The sequence below is a fragment of the Silene latifolia genome, chromosome Y (assembly GCF_048544455.1).
Source record: "Silene latifolia isolate original U9 population chromosome Y, ASM4854445v1, whole genome shotgun sequence".
NCBI classification, from domain to species: domain Eukaryota; kingdom Viridiplantae; phylum Streptophyta; class Magnoliopsida; order Caryophyllales; family Caryophyllaceae; genus Silene; species Silene latifolia.
This window is the reverse complement of record NC_133538.1, coordinates 243,618,003-243,644,769: the sequence shown is the minus strand read 5'-3', so window position 1 is coordinate 243,644,769 and position 26,767 is coordinate 243,618,003. Positions and strand designations below refer to the sequence as shown.

General features: G+C 35.7%; 1 protein-coding gene across 1 annotated transcript; it reads left to right on the top strand.

Moving 5' to 3' along the window:
* Positions 1–3,667: 3,667 nt before the first annotated feature.
* LOC141630370 (uncharacterized) lies at positions 3,668–18,078 on the top strand. The gene is made up of 5 exons (XM_074443203.1): positions 3,668–4,598; positions 7,043–7,283; positions 8,193–8,472; positions 17,200–17,436; positions 17,758–18,078. Exons 1-5 carry the CDS (start codon positions 3,668–3,670, stop codon positions 18,076–18,078), a joined length of 2,010 nt encoding a protein of 669 aa, XP_074299304.1.
* The last annotated feature ends 8,689 nt before the right edge of the window (positions 18,079–26,767 follow it).

Here is a 26,767-nt window from a genome sequence, read left to right as displayed (position 1 = left end):
ATTTACCCAACTTAAAAAGAATGTACCTCGGTGATCCGAGCCTACCTCTAATGAAGAAGGGATTCATAGGTGCTAATATTTGGTAAGGCTAATCTCAATTTTTAGAGGTGAGGTATTTTATCAATTTAATTGTCTATCACTTTTAATTGAACAAAATTAGTGAATGGTAGACAATTAAATCGATAACAACGAAAAACATATAGTGACGATTTGGCATGAATGCAAAAAAAATTAAAACAACAAGTCCTAATATGGCCACCTAGTTAATCTAATTAACTTAAATTATTATACTTCGGAAACCAACTCTTTGGTCCCTTGAGTCTTCATAAAATGGCCTCCTTCTTTTGGACTTAGGAACTCCTTTCCGAAAACACCGTCTTGAGGATACTCCATCTTTAGGATACTCCTTCTTGAGATAACACAAACTAACTACTAATAATAAAATTACATAGCAATATCCTATTATACAATTTATAATGAAAATAAAACTATTAATTAATTACAAATTAGGCGATGCGAAATCGCAATTAATTACAAAACAAGACGATATTCCCTTACATTACGTGAAATACCAATTGCTAACTATGGCCATATTAGGTAAAATTATACAATCGAAATACTTAAAACACTCATCCATATGAATATTAAAAATCCAATATTTAAAATATCATGCCAAATCGTCTAACTTACCAACAACGATGATTTGAGCTTGTTTTGATGGAATTTTTACCATTAAAAATCCATAATCAATTTTTAGAACAATTTTAAGATGTACTTATTATACTAATATGGTCTAACCCCAAAATAATTTTTCACACTAATTATTTTGTGGTTCAATGGGTTTAAAATTATTTTTTATAGCTAAAATAGCTTAAAAATTCATAACTTTTATGAAAAACTCAATTTAATCAAAACTTTTATAGAAAAATCAAATTTTAAACTTTTTTACATTCTGTTCATATACCAAAATGAAATGCATGAGAAAAATTTGGGCATAAAATTGTTTTAAAACAATGTTCGCAATTTTTTTCTATAAAGCGACAATTTTACGATTTAATTCCAAATTAAATCATTAAAAAATAAATGACTTCAAAATAAAATTTTGAACATTTTCGAACAATTTTCAGGAGCTAAAAATCAGAAAATTTCGAGCCCAAAGTTAAAACAAATATTTATTTGTAAAATAACCATTATTTACCAATTTTCATCGAATAAAAACCGATAAATCAACTAAATTAATCATATTAATTTATAATCATCCTACTTCTCATAAATAAAACCTGCATGTGGTTATTTCTTAATAAATATACATAAAATTAATATGCAACATAATTTAGTTAACTCTTAATTAATTTTAGTGTATTTTAACTCAATTTTATGTCATTTTTAAGTCATAAGAAGTAATTATAAGTGATTAAAAAAATACAAAAATCAAATTTTCGTCTCATATCCTTTTAAGACTAGATTATATACATGCAAGACTATATTTTTGTGATAAAACTTATTTTAACAACAAAATATCATATTTTACCAATTTTATCGTATAAACTCGTAAAATTGTCTAAATGTTACATGCATGTACTTAACATTGCTCTGATACCGCTTGTTTGTATTTTAAACCATATTAGAATCATCTTATGGCAATAAAATTACTAGCTAATTTTATGTGATGGCCTAAAACTATATGCATGCAAAGATAAAGAAAAGGAAAAATATCCTTACATTGAAAATAGGCAATAAGGGCACCACAAAGGTATCCTACCTTTGTAGTTCTTGAGCTACGATGAAAAAAAATGATCCTCCAACCCAAATCACTAACCTAGGTGACCTCCTTTTGATACACCCAAGACTAGCCCAAATTACTATTAAGATTATTAACTAGATAATAATAGTGTACACCTTGTAATATGTAATATTATGACACTTTTAATAATAGTGTACACCCAAGACTAGCCCAAATTACAAATAATAATAAATCCTCTTGGCCCGAGTTCGTAACCCATCATCAAATAATATATTCACACGACTTATTAAAAGTCAATTAATACAAGGATTTAATTATATTTTATCTCATACAATAATTAATTTATTTAATTTGGGCGTCATCCTATATGTGTGACCTAAAGGGATCAGTTGATCACTGCCGTCACACGATAGTAACGTCAAACTCTAGTCAGCTGAGCGTTACTGATAAACGTTAATCAACTGACAAATATATGAAATAAGTCCCTTATATTCCTTGTACGAGATTTAATATGTAAACGCACTATTGATGAGGACACTCGCTCCAACATATATTTAAGCATTAAATAACGTTAAAAATAATAATAATGGTTATAATGATGATCATAATAATAATAATAACAACAACAACAACAACAACAACAACAACAACAACAACAACAACAACAACAATAATAACAATAACAACAACAACAATAAAAATAATAATAACAATAATAATAATAACTAATAATAACAATAAATAATCATAATAATAATAATAATAATAATTGCTTTATTCTTGGGACAGGGGGCGTGATGTGTGCGTCGACCTGACAGGTTCTTCACCTTTGACTCAGACTGGGTTAGCGGATTTTGTGCCGGGCCGGGTTGTCGCGATCTTTGCTTTCAAATGAGTGTGCTAAGTATGGGGATTTGTGCGCGGTAGCAGGTTATGGTTTCCTACCTTTCTCTTTCTCTTCACTTGGGGAGTTGAGTTCGGATCTTGTTGCCTTGCTCAGCGGATCCAAAAATTCTCGGTATCTCGGATCTTTGGGGCTCGGGTAGCCGTTTACATTTTTACTCGTATTAGCTTTACTATTGCTAAGGGTGTGGGAGCCCAGCTTGTTTCTCGGCTCCCCACCAATTTCATGTAAACCTTTTATTTTTATTATAATGAAAGCTGCGCGCATTTTATAAAAAAAAAAAAAAAAAAAAAAAAAAAAAAAAAAATAATAATAATAATAATAATATATTTTTGCCTGGTATGCTTCCCCTAATAGAGGCTGCAGCTGGATAAAAAAACGAAGAAGGAGTGCTCTTTTGTGCACCCTTTATTATATTTGGCAAGAGCGTAATCATCGTGTGTTCCGAAGTCGTGCTAGATCTGTTAGTACTATCCATGCTCAAGTAGTTTATCATGTTAATCTTCGAATGTATCATTGTTCGTATTTGTTGGATGAGTCTACCATTTTATGTCATTTGTAAGGGTAATTAATTACCTAGTTTCTTAGGGGGTTTTCTCGGTCTCCTTTGTAGATGGTTTGAGGGATCTTGTATTATCTTCCTATTTAATGAATAATAAGATCCTCTTGCTTTCTTCAAAAAAAAAAAAAAAAAATAATAATAATAAACAGGATGGTGTACTGACTGAGAGTCATGTTGGCACAGAATGTATTGAGCTAGGCCTTCAGATCTCTCCTCAGGTGACACCTTCTTCTCCCCAGAATACTGACATGCAACAAGAATGCAACAGGGTGATACAGTAAGAGGAAACTCAAATAGTCTTGAAGACAATTTGCTCCTGTGATTCCAGGGATAAAACAGTCACTGAGCCAAATCTCCTAAGTCCTTCCTCTTAGACATTAGCAATTCTTGCTGTCAAAGCTGAACTAAGTAAGGAACATTTTGGCCTAGGGGAACAAAAACCTCCTGATAAAAGTCAATGAAGATTTCTTCATGGAACATAATCGGAGGGAATGACCCTCTCAACCAGCAGCAAATACATGACTTTATGTGGATCAATCATGTGGATATTATGAGTGTTTTGAAAACTAGAATCAAAGAAAGAAAAGATACAAAAGTTATAAAAAGCAAATTTAAAGCTTTTAAAGTGGCCTGCAATTACAGTGCTCATGTTAATGGCATAATTTGGCTCCTCTGGAGACCAAATAGTGTGGATATAACTCCCCTGATCATTCCCTCACGGTCCATTCACTATGAAGTACTTTATCATGCTACCTGTTGCAAATTTCATCTGACTATAGTTTATGCTAGCAATCAAGCTAGATCTCGTGATGATCTATGGACTAATCTTCTTAATATCAGTCAACATGTTAACAAACGGATTCTTCTTGGTGACTTCAATATTGTTAGGGATGTGAGTGAATGGATTAGTAATACTACTCCTAATCTAGCTGATATTTTGGACTTCAATTCTTGTATTCTTCATTGTGGAGTTGATGATATAACTAGTTCAGGCTGTGAGATGACTTGGACAAATAAACAAGAGATTGATACCCTTGTCTGGTCAAAGCTGGACAGAGCTCTTGCAAATGTAGCCTGGCAGCTGCATTACCCTGCTACATCTATTGTCTTTCTTCCTACAGGGATATCTGATCACTCTCCTATTCATGTTACTGTCTTTGAGGATAAACATTCTAGACCAAGGTTTAACTTTCTTAACCGTTGGGTGGATCACCCTTCTTACCACAATCTGGTTAAGGAAGCCTGGATGGAACCTGTTCAGGGGTCTCTAATCTTTAAACTCTTTAGTAGACTAAAAAATGTAAAAAAGAGTTTGAGAAAGCTGCATAAGGAGAATTTTACTCAAATTGCTCTCCGAGTTAAAGCTAGAAGGGAAGAGCTTCATGACTGTTAAAGGCAAATTCAAGATAATCTTCACTCAGCTGATCTTTATGCTCAGGAAAAGGAAATCATGACAAAATATACTACCCTTAGGAAAGCTCAGAGCACTATTATGAAGCAAAAAGCAAAGGTTGATCACATTTCTTATAATAACTCCTCTTCTAAATATTTTTCTGCCAGAATTCATGATATAAAACTATAACAACCCAGCCCACCACCGTCGTAATACAACCCCAATAAGATGGGATGCGTACTTTTGGACCACTATTTGTCATCAATTAAGCCCAAAAGCACAAGGCCTTGTTACTAAGTGGTGGGTGAAAGCCCTTATAAATATCTCATAAACCACTCAATTTTCTGATATGGGACAACTTCCCTCTCAATATCTTGGGGTGTTACAAACTCCCCCACTTAAATAACATAACGTTCCTGTTGTGCCCGGAGGATGACCGCAGCCAAACCCAGAATCCTCCCCCCCCTAGGTGGGTGACCCGGGTACTGCCGACCACAGGCTCACCGCACGGTCGCAGGGTTGCTCTGATATCATTTATAACAACCCGACCTGTTAGGTTCATATACCCCAATTAGACTCATCTAATTCATTTTCATAAATTACTCATAATTTATGTCATGTGGATCTAGTTGCATGCAAGAAGATTTAATACAAAATAAGAAGAAAAACATGTTTCTTACATTATATGTGGGACAAAAATGGGCACAAGTGTAGGACTCCTTCCTAAACTTGATCTTGAGCTCATAATATTGGATGATCCTCCATGGTTTCAAAGTAGAAATCGTCCTCTTGATTGCACCCAAGACTTACCCTTAAATCTAATAAAATTATTAACTAGATAATTATATTAGATCCTCAAATAAAATTCTAATAATATAAATATTACTACACTAGTAATGTAGAATTAGTATTAGAATTTATGAACAAATTATGAGCTAAAAACTATTTTTAGAGAAAAGAGAATGAGAGGGTGAGAAGGATGATTTTGTTGCATAAAAATGAAATAAGAATAAGAACAATTCTTATTCTATGGGGGGAACAAAAACCGGTGGGTAGTAGTGGTAATAGGGACCAATGCATGCCTTCAACCTTTTTCAATTTTTGTCTTAACAAAATTTGTAGGGCGAGGTCTAGTTGCCAATCCACGAGGAAACCGGGTCATTTGTCATCTCAATCTGAGAAAAATCCACTCGAGACGATAAATTTGATTAACCTGTGAAGTGGTCATTCTTATGAAGGACCAAAATTGTCGATCTAATGCTGAAAATATGCCTAGCACAAAGAAAATACTCGATCGACTGTTTTCTGGTGGTTGATCGAGTAGAAATGTTGAAGAAAACACTCGATCGAATGGAATTGGTGGTCGATCGAGTAAACTGGATATTCAAGGAACTGATCGAGAGGTTGAAACCACTCGATCGAGTGAAAATTCTGTAGAATCTATTCGATCGAGTGGAATTGTGCCTCGATCGAATAATGTGGATATAGAGGAACTCGATCGAATAGATGCTAATACTCGATCGAGTGAAAAGTCACCTGAAAGGCCTCGATCGAGAGGTAAAAAGACTCGATCGAGTGAAAAAGAGTATGAACCCACTGAGACATTGGAAGAAAGGAATAAAGGGCTTGAAATTCCAATCACTGTGCCATTTCCCAGGCGATTACAGAACAACAAAGCTAATCAACAGTTCGGGAAATTTGTCGAGCTCCTGAAAAGTTTACAGGTTACTGTTCCATTCGCCGAACTGCTCACTCAGGTACCCTCTTACTTAAAATTCATGAAAGAAATTTTGTCGTGTAAGAGGCATATAAATGATCATGAGACGGTAGCTTTAACTGAAGTAGGGACTGCCTTAGTTCAAAATAAGTTGCCACCCAAACAGAATGACCCGGGTAGTTTTTCAATTCCTTGTCATATAGGTACCCATTTGATTGATAACGCGCTATGCGTTCTAGGTGCTAGCGTGAGCGTCTTACCTTTATTCCTTGCTAAGAGACTCGGTTTGACCAAATTTAATTGCACTAACATGACCGTTCAAATGGCTGACCGTAGCATATCAGGGCCACTAGGAGTTATCGAGGACATACCTGTCAAGATCGGGAGATTCTTTATTCCCTTAGATTTTGTAGTTCTTGACATTCCCGAGGACACTCACACCCCTATTATTTTAGGGAGACCATTTTTATTCACTGCTCGTGCAGTGATTGATGTCAGGGGCAAGACACTTACATTTCAGGTCAGAGACGAGGAGATGATTTTTCATCAGTCCAAATCTCGTAGGGCTCCCATACAAGTTCAACCTTGCAATGCCCTATCCTCCAATGACTCAGATATAGACACTCCAGCTAAGAATGTTGAATTTTATGCTGCTATCGTAACCCCTCCGCCTTAGACTGAGAGCGAAAAGGAGGAACGTTCTTCTGTTTTCCTTGCTGCAGGTACATATGAAGTGGATGCTGGAGTTGTCAACGGTCAAAGTGAGGTTAAAGTCAATCAGAAAGGAGATGCCAATGTCAATGTCAATGGGAACGACAAAGGGAAGAAGAAACTTCGTGCATACGTGGACGTCAACTACTCTCCTTCAACTGGTTCAAATTCAAACTCATGGAGATTGAAGAGGACGGTCCGAGATGCTGAAGGGACCTCCTCCAGTCAGAAGCCCTCTTGTGGGCTACTGAAGTGTTTTGGGCAATAAGCGGGGAATGCCCCGTGTAACAATTTGTAAAATTTGAATTTCTGTTGGACCTCTTTATTGCATTTTTAGGACTGTTAAGACTTTAGACTAATTAGCTTAGCGAATATCGACTTTAGACTGTTTTTTTTTTTGGGATTTGGTATTGTCGGGATATGTTTTTGCGTGTTTTTATGCAGGTTTGGGGAATTTATATCGCATTCGGATGAGTTGCACGAGAAAACAACTCGATCGAGTACTTTTTGTACTCATATCGAGAGGAATGCCCAAGAAAAGTGATCTATCGAGCAGATTCATTTACTCGATCGAAATGGCAAAAATGAAGAATACTCGATCGAGAGGAATTATATTCAATCGAGCAGATTGGAGGTCACAGTTCTCTCGATCGAGTGATTTCAAATCACTCGATCGAGTGACTTTGCTTATTACACGCAGGGAGTTAACCTTTTAACTTCTATTTTTCATTCTTTTATTTCATTCTTCATTTCTTCTTCCTTTTTCGTGCAATATAACCCCATATCCTCCATTAATCTTCCCTCTCTACCAAATCAAACACCCGCATTATCATCTTTGAGACTAAATCGACATTTGCCCTCAATTTTCCCCTTTCAAATCGTTCTTGTTGCGTAGATTTTTGGGAATTAGGGTTTTCGGGATTTTAGATCATAATCCGTCATTTGCATAGATTCCTGTCGATTTTCTTGCTTAATTGTTGTGGGCATTCATCAATTAAGTGTTCCCCTTTACTCTCTTGTTGATTATTTGCTTATTTCGAGTTTAATAGAGTAATTAGGGTTTAGGGTTTAGCAATTTTGCTCGAAAACCCGACTGATTTTGGGAATTTCGTGTTTTATTGTTTAATTGATTATTTTTTTTTCCATTGCTTACTTTATTAGGATGGAAAGTAGCTCCCTTCCCTCGACTAGCTCGATTGTTGTTCCATCCTCGACTGAGACGGTGGTCCCTGCTGTTACCACCATCACTCCGACTGTTAGTACCCCCGTTTTTCCTACTGTTACTGTTGGTACTGCTTCTGCTGCTGTTGCTAGTTCCGTCTCTGTTATGGCTAGCTCTGTGTCAGCCTCTATGGTTTCTGCTAGCACTGCTGCTAGCTCTGTTTCTGCTTCGTCTACTAGCACAGCCACTGCCTCTACTTCTGGTACAGTACCCACTCCGGTGACTACCCTTGCTGCGTGGTCACCAGCTGTCATAGCCGCTTACCGGGCTGCCTGGCTATATAGAGACTTCTCTCAAAGATTCGATTTGTAACATCTCATCATACTCCAAGTATACGAGGTTTAAGAATGGTAATACATCATAGTTTAATGAATTAATCCCGCAGCGGAAGCAAATGGATTCAATTACTTCATGTTGAATACTTTTGAACTTGTCAAGATTCTTATTAACATAAGAATATTAAGTTTATGCTAATATCCATCGAACTGGATATTTTAGAGATTTCTTCTTAAGTTCGTGTATAAACAAAACTACTCGACAAATCGAGAAAAGTTTATTACATGACTGAAACATACCATTCAACTCCTTGACTTTGACTTAAGATTTCTTCTTAAGTTCGTATCCTACCTTAGGATAGTTGCGATTTACAAAACTCATGCAAGATGATTTTAAAATACAACAGTCAAATAATATTATTAAATCCGAATTTAACGAAGCGTTGCAATTGGTGTAGACCTCTTACCACCAATCAACCAAGTTATGGACACATCTTAATGTTTATGTTCAGTTCGGACTTTTGCGGAGTTGAAACTAGATAAAGCATCTTAATAAGTTACAGGTTTACTACTTTCAAAAATAACATGACTCCTCTCCACTTTAGGTTTCGAAGAAATAATTACTGATTTTGACCAAGAAGGAACATCTTCCTACGTTTTATTCTCAGTTTGTGGCTCTTGAACATTTTCTCCCACTCTGTCTTTAAGAAATAATCCTCTTTTCTTTAATAGACAGCATCACGAGTTACAAACCCTTTGTTCACGTGATCATGTAGGAAGAGAGAGCACATGTTTACTATCGAAACAAGCTACAATTTAGGTACCATGCCTAACCATATCTCATATGAAAAGTAGATGATTGCTTTAACCATGTTTTATATTAGTGGAATTTTTAAATGCCAGAAAAATTTATAACAGAAACTGCCTCCAACTACAATGTAAAGATTAAATCATATTGTAATGAAAGTGAACTTGCGATACCATATCACACTCTTTTTGGTGTAGATGAAAGTGATCACTTTATTGTTCCCCATTTTAACAAAGTACTAATACTTTGGTTATATAATATGTAGGTTTTGATACTTTTTAAACATTCATTGAACTTATTCAAAGAATTTCTCTTCTTACCTCATTAAGTGGATATCAAGTATCTACCTAATTCATTGGTAAAAGAGATGAAGAAGTAATAACCTTCTCTAATTGAAGTTGTATTCAACCATACACTTCAAAATGTAAATAGGGCGAATATGTTGCTCTATTCATAATCCTTTTCCAGAAAAAATCATGAATTAACTTGCTTTGAATACAAGATTCGCACACACCAAAAGATTCCCAATCAAATGGTTTGGGAGACTAGTCAAAACTAGTTTCTAAATGTGATTTTCAATCGAGAATTCAGAAATGATTGAGGTCACCAACTTGAGTCTTTTATATATGACATTTTATTTCTAGTTTGAATATAACTACCTTCATTTGTATGGTCTCACCATAAACTTAATCATGATATGTTAGGGCACAACGCTTGTTTTAATTGCATAACAGAAAAACCCTTTGTGTTTTATACAAAAAACTTGAATTATATTCTTATTTAGACATATTGTACATCATAACAATTATTGAGGTACATTTCAAAACTAAAATGAGTACACTACAACATTCTTGCTAGTCGTCACACGATAATGCCAAATATTATGATGAAATCCACAAATTAGTATCAAATACTCATGATGTGATATTTGGCAAGAATGCAATGTCAATGTCATAGATTTTCAAGGAGGAATATGTTGGAGTCACACGACCAACTTCCTTTGTAACACCCCGCACTTTCCTTATATTTTAAATAAATTTTTAAGTAATTTTTATTAAATAGTTATTATTTAAAGCTTATTTTCATAAAATATCGTCATAGCCGTGTAACGGTAATAATAGTGTAGATTTTAATAATATTATTCTCCGTCTCGAGTTATAGTAGACTTGGGACGAAAATTCTAGTGGATACCGACTCATTTTGAGTTATTGGGCTTAACTTGACTCATGGGCCTTTTCTCTCCTCTTTTCTCTACACAAAACCTCAACTAAACCCTCACAACTTCATCTCCCTCACTTTTAATTTCTGAAATTTCCCCAACAACCACTCCACCATTGTTAAACCCTTGCTCTCAACCCTAAAATCACCATAACTCACTCAATTCTTCGCCAATCTCGTCCCTTTTCGCGCCATTCTCTTCCTTTTCTCATTTCCCTTGTTTCTAAGTAAGAAAGTTGTCATCTTTCTCTCTATTTCGAAATTCTCATCTTTTAAGGATGTGAATTCTTGACTTAATACCTTGATTTTTGTATTTAGGGGAGAACTTGGACAACCCGGAGGAGGATAGCTACATCATTGACGAGTCTTTAGAAGATTGAAGTGCAAAAAGGTAACGGTGATGGGTTACTCGACTTTTATGTTAAAATTGTGTGGTTTTATATAGTTATAATCTCATATGAATGTTAAAAGTTGTATCTTTCATGATTGGTGCTAATTTGGATGTTGTATATCATGCTTGTTTGCAATTCTCACATGTTTAGATGAAAATCTCATGCTACATCTCTTGAATTCGGAATTACCCATTCACATGCTCAAATATGTTGTTTTTCCGAGTTAGAATCATGCTAGGATACGTAAACAATTGATGGGAAACAATTTTTGTTGGTTTCAAATGGTTTGGAAGTGTTTTGCATTGAACCCGTGTGTTTGTAGTCCCAGTAGGGATCGGCGTGGACTCTTGACCTACCGGGAGATTCTGTAAGTTTTGGACATATTTTAGTAAGCTCAGTAGTCCCAGTAGGGTGACGCGCGGTCTCCTACCGACCGGCCGGGAGTACACTGAGGGTTTTAGGTGATTTTGAGTTTGGGCGTATTCCCGCCCAGTGTGACGGCGGCGGCCCACTCGACCGGGCGGGAGTGCACCAAGGTTTTATGTGTTTTTGAAATTTGGCCGTATTCCCAGCCGGTGGACCGGCAGCCGGTCTACTGACCGGATGGGAGTGCACTGTAAGTTTTTATTGATTTCCAACTTTTGCCTGTTGCCCCAGCCGGTGGCCCGGCGGCCGGTACACCACCCGGCTGGGAGTCCCCTGTTTGCTCTATTTCACTTGTGACTTCTAATAACGATTGAGTTATGCATGTATCTTCTTTCCTATCGATAATTAGTTACTTTAAGACTCATTAATGTTATGAACATGCAAAATGGTTATGGTTCTTGTTCGGACCCGAGTGTGACATTTTACATTGTGAGACTACTCGACATTCCCTATTTATTTGCCCTCGGACATTGGGTCACGGTTAGGTGCCATTGCCTCCGAGTTGGGCTATTTTTCCTTCCGCCTCTTCGGACCGGGGGTCACGGTTAGGTGACAAGGTTCCGCTTGAGGTTACTCGACTTTCGGGCACGGTTAGGTGTACCATATTTCGAGTCTTGGATACGATTTGGTATCGTTTGTCGAATCGGGTGTCGTCCATCCCGAGAGTCTGGCCAGGTTTAGACTAGGACCGTATTATGATCGTCGTCCTACCAAGAGGTTGGAGTCTAGAGGGTTGTCTTGTTTGAGTCTATACTTTGTAATTGTCTTACATTTGAGTCGAGTTGATGTGTGACAGTTTGACCTAATAATTCCTCTCTCATTTGTGCTTTACCATTCCTATTTTCTTATGCCCACTAATCATGATTTTCGTAATGCCGTAAGTATTTACTCTCATGCTTGTTTATTTAATTAAATTCCTAATTACTTGTATTTTGACATATTGTGGCTGGGAGAACCCTGAGTTACTCCCCACTGACTGTGGCTTTCATATTTATTATGAATGACAGGTTTGTGATGAAGCTTAAGTGGGGAAGACCGTGTGAGCTAGCGAGTTCTTACCTCGGACCTTATTTAGTTATCATTTAATAGACTCACCTACTTTTGAACTTATGTTAATTCGTGGGATATCTTTTCCCCAATAAATAGACTTGTGTTGTAAACTTAAATTTAACTAACTAAACTTATGTATCGTGTTGGTGATGCCTCGCGTTGGACTTCATGAGAAGCCTTAAAAGTTTTAAAAATCTCGTGTTTCCGCCACGATTTACTAGTTATTTTAGTCACCTCAACGAGGGGTGTCACATCCTTGATCTTTACTTATTGGGGGTTGTATCTATTTTAGTGTCTAACACCTTCTCTTTCGAGCCTAGTTCTATCCTTAACAATTAAGATAGGTACTTACTTCTTATTGCTCTCACTGACTTCAAGAATTTCTATTTGATGAAGACTTATCTTCATATAAATTCCTAGTTAATCCTTCATAAGGGTTAACTCTATTGTGGTATTTGGTTTAATCAAAATTTCTAACAAATCAATTTACCAATTTAACATTGTCATGTTCTTAATAACTTAAGTGCTAAATGACAAGTGTTTAGGTTGAGCAATAAGATTGTTGAACCATGAATGTATAGAAGAACTCATCAAAACATATTTTGACTAATTATTACTTCTATTCACACTTCTTCACAAGAAATCATACATAGGCATGTTAGGAATTTAAGATGCTAATCTTATATGACATAGGACAACTCTTATGGAGTTCTATGGAATAGAACGATTCCGATGGAACTAGTCCATGTCCTATTTAAACGGTTCATTTGAGGATTTAGAAAGAGATTCTATTTGTCGTTAGTAATAGTGGTTTACCGGAGACTCCTATTACAATCGAATTGATATCGTATATTAATAGGAGAAATGATAAAGAACAACATAAAACAACGAAATAGTGGGAAAAGAAACATTCATCGTTAATATATGAAAACATTTTAGCATGTTTTAGCATTTATATAATGACCTCCACCCAATTATATAAATGATTCCGAGATCCAAATCCATATTAACTCGGGTACGGGAAAACCGATACATCCCTCACTAATATAACTCCGTGGGTTAACTCTTTAACCGATTCTACAATTAGGATTCTAGGTCGATGAAATTACGTTAAGTTCATCTCTAGCCCCGGAACATAAGACTAGTCTTCATGTCCCGTTGAATCCAACCAAATTTCGCGTGTAATAACGTTTTATTACCCCACTTACCCAATGAAAAATGAAAGCACCCCGGGAAAACCGAACCTACCCCAAATGTCACGGGGATTCATGGGTCCTACTATTTGGTAAGGCTTAATCTCAATTTTTTTTTAATATATGTGAGGTCGAGTCAATTTATTATCTATCAAATTTTAAGTGGACTAAATTATTGAAGTAACGATAATTATAATTGACACGGTCGAATACTCGATATAATATGCATGTTTAGTTTATGGCGATTTGGCAATGCATGCAAACATATAAAGTAAAAATGCAAAGCAATAAATAAATTTCCTAGTATGGCCTTCCTAAAAAAGAAAATCTAATATTCTATTTACAAATTCGGAAACCAACTCCATTGGTCCCTTGAACTTCAAGTGGCATGCTTCCCAAGGACTCCGTCTTGATCGGAACGCCTTTCCGATTGGCACCGTCTTGAAGGAACTCCGAAACTGCAAATAATAATAAAATTAAATAGCATTTCTATTATACATTTGTAAAAAAGAATCTAGTAAAAATAAAGGCGATACGAGATCTCATTAAAATTACAACCGAATCGGTATTCCCTTACAATACGGGTAATAACGATTAAATCTAAGGCCATATTAAGATAAAATTACATAATTCATAATTATATAAATAAAATGACATTCATCAATAAAAGTGCAGCATAATTATATGTGATTAACATGCCAAATTAAAATGCCAAATCGCCCTACTTAAACCTTATATCTTATATAATCCGGTTTTATGGAAATGCGTGATAATAACTTATTAAAATCACAAATCAATACTTAAATCAAATTTAAGCCCAAGTTAATTATCCTAACCTTCTTAGGACTCAAAAATTAGTCTTCACTAAACATTTGACAATAATTCAACATGGTTTTGTATTATTGCTTATTTAAACTTCTTTTAATCATAATAATTATGAAATAATTCTCAATAAATCATAAAAATTTGAAATTTTTCGAAATCATATTTTTGCATATACTAGAATATTACCAAGATTCCAAAAACTAAATAAAATTTGCCCACAAAATATTTATAATTTACTTCATTAATAAATCGTATAAATCATAACTTTTACCATTTAATTCCAAATTAAACATAAAAATTATGAAAAAATCAAAATCAAAAATTTTTAACATTCTTAAATAATTTCCAGAACCTGGAAATGGCAAAATTTCAACCAAAAATTTCGAATTAATTTTTATGACCAATAAAGTTGCCCTTTTATCGATTTTATCACTTAAAAATCAATAAACATACCAAATCAATCAAAACTAATCATGTAACTTTAGATATGATGTCCATATCATATATACAACATTAAGAAAAAATTGCATGCCATAAAATTCATTTTAGCTATTTTTGCTAAAAATAGTCACTATTTATATCATTTTAACCATTAAAATTATAAATCATGCATAATAAATCATATTTATCTCAAATTTTACATACAATCTGTAAAATATGCATGTGACATCATATTAAAATTTTATGGCCTGCTTCGAAGTTTAACTATTTTTAGTCATTTAACGTCCATTTATAGCATTTTTATCATATAAAAATCATAAATCATGCAATATTAATAACATTAATATGAAATTTTACATACAATAAGTAAAATATGCATGTGAGGTCATACTAAAATTTCATCGTCAGTTTCAAAGTTTAACTATTTTTAGTAAATAAAAGTTCATTTTACTCATTAAAATGTAATTATTTCACTAAAAATCATTAAAATATGCAATAATTATCCATAAATCATCAAAATGACCTAAAAATATTTTAGAACCAAAATTTATAACATGCATGTAAATTTCGTGGCCTATCTTATATGTCACAAGTTTCTAGTTTTTATTTTGTTATCAAATAACTCATAAAAAACCAAAAAATGATATGCATGCAACACCAAAGCTCTTGATGCCAATTGTTAGGTTCATATACCCCTATTAGGCTTATCTAATTCATTTTCATAAATTACTCATAATTTATGTCATGTGGATCTAGTTGCATGCAAGAGGATTTAATACAAAATAAGAAGAAAAACATGTTTCTTACATTATATGTAGGACAAAAATGGGCACAAGTGTAGGACTCCTTCCTACACTTGATCTTGAGCTCATAATATTGGATGATCCTCCATGATTTCAAAGTAGAAATCCTCCTCTTGATTGCACCCAAGACTTACCCTTAAATGTAATAAAATTATTTACTAGATAATTATATTAGATCCTCAAATAAAATTCTAATAATATAAATATTACTACCCTAGTAATGTAGAATTAGTATTAGAATTTATGAATAAATTATGAGCTAAAAACTAATTTTAGAGAAAAGAGAAAGAGAGAGTGAGAAGGATGATTTTGTTATGTAAAAATGAAATAAGAATAAGAACAGTTCTTATTCTATGTGGGGAGCAAAAATCTGTGGGTAGTAGTGGTAATAGGGACCAATGCGTGCCTTCAAACTTTTGCAATTTTTGTCTTATCAAAATTTGTAGGGTGAGGTCTAGTGGCATAGGGTGATCATTATTTTTTTTATTCAAAATAAAATAAACACAATCCACCCAAATACCCTCCAAAAATCGGTCCACCATATGGACAACCATTTTATGTTTGTCAATTGTAACATTGTCATACAATATGTCAAATGTAGCATGTAACATGTTATTAATCAATTTAATGCATATTTCACATTTAAATATCATTATATAAAGTAATTAAATTACAAATAACAAATTTACTTGTAATTCATAATTACTTGTGTATAAAATTGGTCAAGTTAATATAATTCACAATATTTTGTAATTATAATTAACTATTCATTCTTATCTCAATTGTTTCATAAACAATAATCAATTTTAGTAATAAAATATTTTAATTACTAAAATGAATCTTATTTAATCAAATTACAATAAGATATATATATTATGACTCACTATCATAAATTGTTCAATTTTACGGAATTAATTAATCTGTATCGTTATACAATTAATTAATTTATCTATTAAGGGAATTGTCCTATAGGTGTGAACTTAAGGGATCAACTGACCACCACCGTCAAACGACAGTAATGTCAAACTCTAGTTAGCCAATCATTACCGATTAATGTTGATCAGTTGACTATATAAATGAATCATCCGTTACGTATTCTTATCATGAGATTTAAACATGTGATCGCACTATTGTTGAGGACACTTACTCCAACACGACCCACCACCGTCGTAACACAACCCTAATAAGATGGGATGCGTACTTTTGGGCCACTATTTGTCCTCACTTAAGCCTAAAAGCACAAGGCCTTGTTACTAAGTGGTGGATGAAAGTCATTATAAATATCTCATAAGCCACTCAATTTCCGATGTGGGACAACTTCCCTCTCAATATCTTGGGGTGTTACAAAAACAACAGCAAATCATTGGATATATTAAGGATAAAGATGGGAATGAGAAAATAGGGCTTGATAGTGTTGTTGAAGGGTTTATAGACTATTATCAGCATCTCCTTGGTACATCTCAATCTACATTTCCGATTGATGTGACCTTCATATAACAAAGCTCATGTGTACAGGATGAGGATATTACAGATTTAGTTAAACCCATTGACATGAATGAAATCAAAGAAGCTGTTTTCAGTATTGGGTCAGACAAGAGCCCGGGTCCTGATGGATTTTCATCTGCTTTCTTTAAGACCTCCTGGGCAAATGTTGGTCCTAATTATTACAAAGCCATCCAAGCTTATTTTAAGAATGGGAGACTCAGTAAACAGGCAAATGCAACACTTATTACTCTCATTCCCAAGAAAAAGGTCTGCAATACTATCATGGACTTTAGACCCATTTCTTGTTGCACCACTTTTTACAAAACAATTAGTAAAATCATAACTAATAGGCTTCAGAATATTCTCCCTGGCATCATTGGTCCAGAGCAGGCAGCTTTTACAAAAGGGACAAATATTCATGAGAATATTATGATGTCTCAATCTTTGGTCAAAGGCTATAGTAGGAAATATCTCACCCCAAGATGCTTAGTGAAAGTTGACATTAGAAAAGCTTTTGACTCTCTTCATTGGGACTTTATGCACCTCATGTTAAAAGCTTTAAAATTTCTTGACACATTTATTACTTAGATTATGGGATGCATCATAAGCTCTTGGTTCTCCATCAAAATTAATGGCTCAGTTCATGGTTTCTTCAAGGGCAAAAGTGGGCTAAGACAGGTGGACCCTCTTCCCCTCTACCTCTTTGTCCTCAGCATGGAAGTTCTCTCTAGGTATTTGAGGAGGATTTGTGTTCAACAGAATGTGTCTTTCCATCCTAAATGCAATAAGATTGGCCTCACTCACTTAATCTTTGCTGATGACCTCATGATCTTTACTAGAGGGGATGTACCATCTATAGCTACAGTTTTACATACTCTTAAAAAACTTTCTGATTGGTCTGGATTATGAGCAAATCATGACAAAACTGAAGTGTATTTTAGAGGTGTGACTGATGATGTTAAGCATCAAATACTCCTGCATACTGGCTTCTCTGAGGGCACCTTCCCTTTTAGATACCTAGGATTACCTTTACATACATCCAGGAATTCTTTTGATAATTATGGTGCTTTGCTGCATAAAATTCAAACTCACCTGCAACAATAGACTACTAATTTCTTCTCTTATGATGGCAGAGCACAGCTCCTGAATTCTGTAATTTTTGGACTCGCCAATTTTTGTTGTGCTACTGTCCTCTTACCTAAAAACATAGTCAAACTTATAAACAAATTATGTAAGGACTTTTGTTAGAATCAAGAGGAAGGGCATAGAAAAATGGTGTTCAAAAGTTGGACAGATATTTGCTCACCCTAAAATGAGGGCGGCATAGACATAAAGGAACTGCTTTGCTGGAACAAAGTTATGCTAGCTAAGTGGATTTGGATTTTGGACTCTCAGCAAGAAGGACTTTGGTATGAATGGCTTAAAGCAAACAACCTCACTACTGACTCAATCTGGAGTATTCAATCCAAAGACCATCATTTTGAAAGTTTCAAAAGCATACTTATAGTTAGGGAGGAAATTTTGTACAAGGCTCAAACTCAAGTAGAAGCCACATCTCTAGTCAATTCTTGGGCTCAAAATGGAAAGTTCAGCATAAGTAAGGCTTACCACTGTTTTAGAGAACACAAGGCTCTTCTGCCCTGGGCTTCTGCTCTTCACCATAAATTTATTATTCCCAGTAATAAGGTGCTTACTACGCTGGCTTTGCAGCAAAAACTTTCCAATCTTAATAACCTAGCTCGTAGAGGTATTCCTATGGTAAATAGGTGCAGTCTCTATAAGGAAGCTATTGAGACCCATGATCACCTCTTCTCCACCTCTTCTTTTTCTCAACTAATTTGACATAACATCTTTGTTTGGCTAGGAATGACAGGAAGATCTCAGAACCCCACCAGAGAGCTCTTATGGTGCACTGCTAAACAGCATGCCCGTCATTGGAAGAATGGTTGGATACGAAGCAGTATTGCAGCTACTTGCTACCAGCTTTAGCATGAAAGAAATGCAAGAATTTTTCAAGGAGTTGAGCAAGCTGATACACAGATTTTCCATATTATTAGAGTCAATGTTAGTACTAGAATTTAAAGAAAAATCCCTCTTGAGGATTATGAGCAGGCTGTACAGAGTCTAAATATGATCTAAATTTAGCCTTGCCTTAGGGGATATTTCTTTGTATTGAAATCTTCTACTTTTTGTTTTTTCCCTTGTGGATGACTAAATGGACAATACTTTTCTTGCAAAAAAATTAAAATAATAATAATAATAGTATAGTAATAGTAATAGTAACAGTAACAGTAACAGTAACAATAACAATAACAGTATTAATAAGAATAAGAAGAATAATAATAATAATAATAATAATAATAATAATAATAATACTAATAATACTAATAATACTAATAATACTAATAATACTAATACTAATAATAATAATAATAATAATAATAATAATAATAATAATAATAATAATAATAATAATAATAATAATAATAATAATAATAATAATAATAATAATAATAATAATAATAATAATAATAATAATAATAATAATAATAATAATAATAATAATAATAATAATTAAACAACAACAACAACAACAACAACAACAACAACAACAACAACAACAACAACAACAACAACAACAACAACAACAACAACAGCAATAACAATAGTTCTTAAACTGCTGGAGTCAAGATAAACAGTTCTTGCCCATGGTTCATGATACGTGCATTTTATATAGTCTTTTTAGCCTATTTTATGCACGTATTTCTATGCTTTTATCGTGGTTTTATGCTACGAAATGCCCCGAATATGCTACTTTGGTGTATTTTGTCTTAATTATGAGAATGAACCGAAAGTAGCGAAATTAAGCCTTTTACCGTCCATTTAGCATGCATTTGGAGGAAGAGTAGGTTTGGAGCGGGAAATATTGCTGTCTTGGGATGCGTGAAGGTGTTTCGGGAGCTAAAAGGACAAGTCAAGTCAAACTAACGAGAGTTACAAGCTGCTGAAGTCAAGATCTACCTAATCGAGTAGTTTACCACTCGATCGAGTGGTTTTAGGAGAATAAATAGTCGATCGAGTGGTTTCCTTACTCGATCGACCAGTCCCTTATGTGTGTTCATCGATCGAGCACTCTACTTGGTCGATCGAGTTTTCTGGTGAGTTTGCTCGATCGAGTGGTTCCCTTACTCGATCGAGTGGATTTTGCTACTGTCGGGCTTTTTAGGTTATATTCTGTCATTAGGTTTAAACCTACTCCTAATTTCTTATAAATAGGAGTAAAGGTTGTCATTTGTAATCGTGGAGGACCCATCCAGGGGACCACGTTACTCTTTCCCCTTTCTCTATATCTTTTTACTTTTGTTCTTCTTCATTTCGGGATCTCTTAATTCAGTAATTATTCTACCTTTCTCTCTTTTTAATTTAATGTTTATTATTCTTATTTCCTTTATTCTTGTTTCCCTCATTATTATGCATAGCTAAATTCCCCCTAGTATGTTAGGATTAGGGAAGCCGTGGTAGCATGCTTTAATTGTATTAAATAGATTAGCCCTGCGATAAGAATTGTATTAGGCAATTTAACTGTTATCCGGTCAAATGTATGCATGCAGGAGACCATAAATTTAGTTAACCCCGACCTAGATCGAAAGATTGGAAGGGAAGGCTTGTTTAATTACGATAGGGTATTGCAGTGAGGGCGAAAGTTAAGCTGTTTACACTCTAGGGCGGTTTAAGGACCGAAAGGTGACGACCATAGCTCTTCTTATTAATAGTCTAATCGCATTAATATTCCCGATAGTATAAGATCTGATAGCTGCCACGGTGGACCAACTCCTAGCATACTCCCTTTTCTTCTCTTAATTTCTCTTTTCATTTCCCTCGCTTAGTCTTTAGTTAGTTTACAATCAATTTAAAACCCCCATTTCGTGACACCGACAGACCGAATTAGACAGATAGATAGCAACATAGCCTCCCTGTGGAGATCGACCCTACTTACTACTAGCTATTAGTTAGTTGTTTTTAGGTATTTATTTTTGGTGTAGAAACGACCGCATCAAATTTTGGCGCCGTTGCTTGGGAGGCGACGCTTTTTCTCATTTTATTTTGTTTGTCCTTTCGCCTCAAGGGAAGACTAAGTACCTTGAGGCTGTTTTCTTATCTTTCTCTTTAGTCTTTGTTTTGATAGGCTCACGGGTTTATTAGACAGAGCTGCGAGGAGATTATCGAAGGGAAGGCTTGAGTACCTTCGATCCCTCTTGCCAAGATGACATTCTGTCTCCCGACTAATTGCTCAGTTTGAAGCCCAAGCTGAGAAACCCGCTAGTTGGGAAAGGAAGAAATCTTGGGGATGTGGTCTTCTTGAGCACAATGCGGTATAGTTGTGCCGCCACATCCACCCCATCAATGGCCACCGCAACAGGATCCTCATGATATACAGAAAAAAGAAATCGCGGAGCTGAAATCCTTAATTCTAGAATATGATAGACACATGGATGCTCAAGTCACTGAGCTGCAGTCTGAAATTGCTCGGTTAACAGCTGGGTTGGATAATCGGCAACCAGAAGAGGTGTGCTTGACCGAGAGTGGTTTTTCCCATGAAGAACCCGCGTTGTCCGATGCTGAAAATGATTTCTATATTTCAGATGAAGACTTTCTATCATATTTCCGAGTGTATGCGGGGATGTCAAGATCAGATGCAGAAGAATCACTCGATCGAGTGACTTATAATGGTCGATCGAGTGAATTTCCAGAAGACAATCCTCGATCGAGTAATATCTCTTCTCGATCGAGTGAAGTGCAGAAGGATGATGCTCGATCGAGTGATTATGTTACTCGATCGAGTGAGATGCGGGAGGAAGTTGGTCGATCGAGTGAGTACTTTGCTCGATCGACTGATTTGGCCATTGGGAGCTTAACTCCGTCACTTGGGTTCATATTGGACGACGAGTTTGACGATGATGAAGGTTACGGTGAACCTCCCTTATTCACAGCCGAGTCGGATACACTTGAAGCTGCGATTTACGGGATGGACTCCACTGAGGAGGTTGATGAAGAAGCAGCTGAGACGGTAATTGCTCCTAGCACGGATGAGGTAATGCATTCCTTTGTCAGTGATTCCGTCGTTGAGAGCGACCAACCGGAGGTAGTAAGCGATAATTTCATTATTGTTTGTTTTAACAGTATGTTGCCTCGTTTAATATATGCTCCTTCTTTTAAGGCTACACCCTCTCATATGTGGACGTTTAAATTAGCAACTTCTCACCGTACATGTCATCTCAAAATTGCTAATCTGAATCGGGACCCTTATATATTGACAGTTGCTCCCGCGCTCCTTTATTTTGTGGATAAATTTAGGAGCTCACATAGGAAATTTGTTAGACTCAAACGGTTGTTTAATTTCATTTCCTATTTCTTGATTCCACTTTGGTGCTACTCATGCTGTTGTGTAGCACATGCGCAGCCTATTTGACAAAGTTCTTTTGCGCGCTTTGAGCTGTTTTGATTGTGACTAATTTGAGTGGCTCGAAGAAAAAGAAGGTCGAGCCGACTGACCTGGCAAGCTAGCGCTAACCGGAGGCAACCCGCGTCTTTATTTTGCATTCTTTATTTTATTTCAGTTGTAATAAATGGTTTCTACACCATAGACTTTCTCAGTATGCTTGTCTTGTTAGTTTGCGGGCTGTTTACATTGCGTTCTGCAGGAAATACATTGAGAATCCCTCGATCGAGTAGTTTTTCTACTTTATCGAGCACCTTTGCTGATGAATCCACTCGATCGAGTGAAGATGTACTCGATCGACCACCTGCAGAATGAGAAATCACTCGATCGACCCAGATTCCAGTCGATCGAGCAGTTTAGATGGCCATGTTACTCGATCGACCACTGTTGGACGGACATCGAGTGTTATTGACTTGGATTAGCTTACTGAGACGGTTTTTCGGGCCCTTAGCAACCTCCCATTTCATGGTCGGTTTGGGGAGGTCCCCTTATTCGCGCATTTTGTGAGTTTTCCGCTTTTACCCTCTTTCTCCTTTATTTTGCATTTCCTTTCCATGTTTTGGTACAATGGGGGCATTGTACGGTTGGGTTTGGGGAGGTTATGCATCCATATCTGTGTCTGCATATTGTTTTATCTGCATTTCAGTTATCACATTTAATTTATGTTTGCATCGTTGTTTATTTTCATAAAAATCCAATGAAAATCAAAAAAAAAAAAAAAAAAAAAAAAAAAAAAAAAAAAAAATTGTTAAAAATTCAAAAAAAAAAAATTCACGTTTAATTTAGCATATAGGTTGAGTCGGAACGGTAGATTTCAATGATGAAATTGCACTATATTTGTCTTTTTGCTTAAGCCTTGCATTAAACTGTTATCTTTTAGCATTGTCTTATTGCATATCTACGAGTTTATGTTTAAATTTAGCTGAACGAATAGACTTGACCTGAGATTTTGGCAACCTACTTATATATTCTAAGGATTAGAGCCGTATAAACTGGTGTCACTTGTGACCAGTTTCATGTAGGATTGTGAGTAGTTACTCCTTGCATAACATGTATCATTAATTTGCACATATATGAAATTCAATTGCTTTTTGTCGTCATACATTCGGGTTAGTGGTTGGTGTCACATGCAGGGAGGTGCTTACATTTCCCTTTTCTTTCATTTTTACCCATAAACTCCACATTAGCCAAATTTGCCTGTTGACCCTTAGCTACATCCAAATTCAGCCTGCCTTGTCAAGCTAGTTTAGTGTATGTTTTGCGGTATATATTTTATTGTGCCAAGTTTGGTTCGTATTCAGTTGATTCGGAGTTGGTAATCTAAGAAGAAAAGGAGGATGATGAAAAAAGAATTGATGATGAAAAAAATGACATGAAAAAGAAAAAAAGAAAAAGTTGAAAAAAAATGTGAAGAAAGAAACCGTGAAAAAAAAAAGAAAGAAAAAAAAAGAAGAAGAAAAATTCGAAAAATGTTGTTTGGTTGACGGTTTCTGCTCCTATGTTCTATCTTACATCATTTGAGGAGTAATATCAGTTTGGTTTGGTGAGATTTATGCCAAATGAAGGGCATTGTGCTTATTCTATAATTGAGTTGGAATCGGATGTTGTCATATGGTTTTGTTTAGGTACTAGCTTGGCCGCCTATACCTCCACATTCCCATAAATGTTTTGCCTTTTCCTACCCATTGCCTCACTTTACCATATTTTTGTAAGCCCTCGGCTGTGACAGGACCTTGTTGGTTGGAATGTATGTACGGTAGCTAGAATTGTCTATCATATTAGTTGCATGCATGTTTATGTGGGTCGTAGTTTAGGTGAGCGACTATTTTTCTTTCTCTCTTACATATATATGTTCACCCTTTGCTTCATGAGAGAAGAGTGACCCGTGAGAGTCCATTGTTAAAGGTCTTGCAAGGTCGACGGTTCGGCTTTTATTTATAAACATCCTATAACTCGTTTGCATTTGATGCTGCTATAAGTGTTAGTTTGCTCGCATTAAATTGGCTTAAGTGGGCATTTGTAGGCGGCTCGAGTTATCATTTCCGTTCCATTAGTTTAGTTTTGAGTTTACTCGAGGACGAGTAAAGGTTTGGTTTGGGGAGATTTGATACGTGCATTTTATATAGTTTTTTTAGCCTATTTTATGCACGTATTTCTATGCTTTTATCGTGGTTTTATGCTACGAAATGCCCCGAATATGCTACTTTGGTGTATTTTGTCTTAATTGCAGGAATGAACCAGAAAGTAGCGAAATTAAGCCTTTTACCGTCCATTTAGCATGCATTTGGAGGAAGAGTAGGTTTGGAGCGGGAAATATTGTCATTTCTTGGGATGCGTGAAGGTGTTTCGGGAGCTAAAAGGACAAGTCAAGTCAAACTAACGAGTTACAAGTCAAGAAGTCAAGATCTACCTAATCGAGTAGTTTACCACTCGATCGAGTGGTTTTAGGAGAATAAATAGTCGATCGAGTGGTTTCCTTACTCGATCGACCAGTCCCTTATGTGTGTTCAGTCGATCGAGCACTCTACTTGGTCGATCGAGCTGTTTTCTGGCTGAGTTTGCTCGATCGAGTGGTTCCCTTACTCGATCGAGTGGATTTTGCTACGGGCTGGGCTTTTTAGGTTATATTCTGTCATTAGGTTTAAACCTACTCCTAATTTCTTATAAATAGGAGTAAAGGTTGTCATTTGTAATCGTGGAGGACCCATCCAGGGACCACGTTACTCTTTCCCCTTTCTCTATATACTGTTACTTTTGTTCTTCTTCATTTCGGGATCTCTTAATTCAGTAATTATTCTACCTTTCTCTCTTTTTAATTTAATGTTTATTATTCTTATTTCCTTTATTCTTGTTTCCCTCATTATTATGCATAGCTAAATTCCCCCTAGTATGTTAGGATTAGGGAAGCCGTGGTAGCATGCTTTAATTGTATTAAATAGATTAGCCCTGCGATAAGAATTGTATTAGGCAATTTAACTGTTATCCGGTCAAATGTATGCATGCAGGAGACCATAAATTTAGTTAACCCCGACCTAGATCGAAAGATTGGAAGGGAAGGCTTGTTTAATTACGATAGGGTATTGCAGTGAGGGCGAAAGTTAAGCTGTTTACACTCTAGGGCGGTTTAAGGACCGAAAGGTGACGACCATAGCTCTTCTTATTAATAGTCTAATCGCATTAATATTCCCGATAGTATAAGATCTGATAGCTGCCACGGTGGACCAACTCCTAGCATACTCCCTTTTCTTCTGTTAATTTCTCTTTTCATTTCCCTCGCTTAGTCTTTAGTTAGTTTACAATCAATTTAAAACCCCCATTTCTGTGACACCCTGACAGACCGAATTAGACAGATAGATAGCAACATAGCCTCCCTGTGGAGATCGACCCTACTTACTACTAGCTATTAGTTAGTTGTTTTTAGGTATTTATTTTTGGTGTAGAAACGACCGCATCAGTTCACAAGGAATGGCAATCTCATGTGGCTGGCTGCAAGATGTACAGGCTGGTTCAACATCTGAAAAGGCTCAAACGTAGTCTCAGTACTCTCTATAGGGACTCCTACTTTACTGTCATTGGAAAGGTTAAGGGCCTCCAATAGAGGCTTAAAAACTGTCAGCTCCAACTTCTGCATGATCTTGTCAATCCTTCCCTCCTTGCCGAGGAAGAAATGGGCAGTAAAGATTACTGTAAGTTTAGGAATGTGGAACTTAGTATTGCTTATCAGATGGCTAAAGAATTTGATATTAAGATGGGGGATGCGAACACCACTTATTTCAACTCAAAAATTGCAGCTAGAAGGAATAATTCAGCTCTTTAAAATAGTGGATCTCTAGGGTATTACTTTTATTGAACCTAAGGATATTAAAGCTGGTTTCCTTGCCTATTATACTGGTCTTTTGGGGACTGAAGATCAAGTTGCTGGGTTTGATGAACATATTATGGCCGTTGGGCATTGCCTAAATAAAGAGGAGGGATGTACTTTACTTGCCCTTATCACTCCTACTGTGATTAAATCTGCTTTGTTCTCCATTGACAGTAATAAAAGTCCAGGTGCAAATGGTTATTCCCCAGGTTTCTTTAATGAAGCTTGGTGGGTGA

What these genes read in the sequence shown, in the direction of transcription:
- LOC141630370 (XM_074443203.1), top strand. Translation starts at nt 3,668, where the DNA reads ATGAAGATTTCTTCATGGAACATAATCGGAGGGAATGACCCTCTCAAC. An exon ending in CCCTCTTGTGGGCTACTGAA is followed by an intron (nt 7,284 to 8,192) that starts GTGTTTTGGGCA and finishes TTACTTTATTAG; the next exon opens with GATGGAAAGTAGCTCCCTTC. An exon ending in CTGGTACAGTACCCACTCCG is followed by an intron (nt 8,473 to 17,199) that starts GTGACTACCCTT and finishes TCATGTGTACAG; the next exon opens with GATGAGGATATTACAGATTT.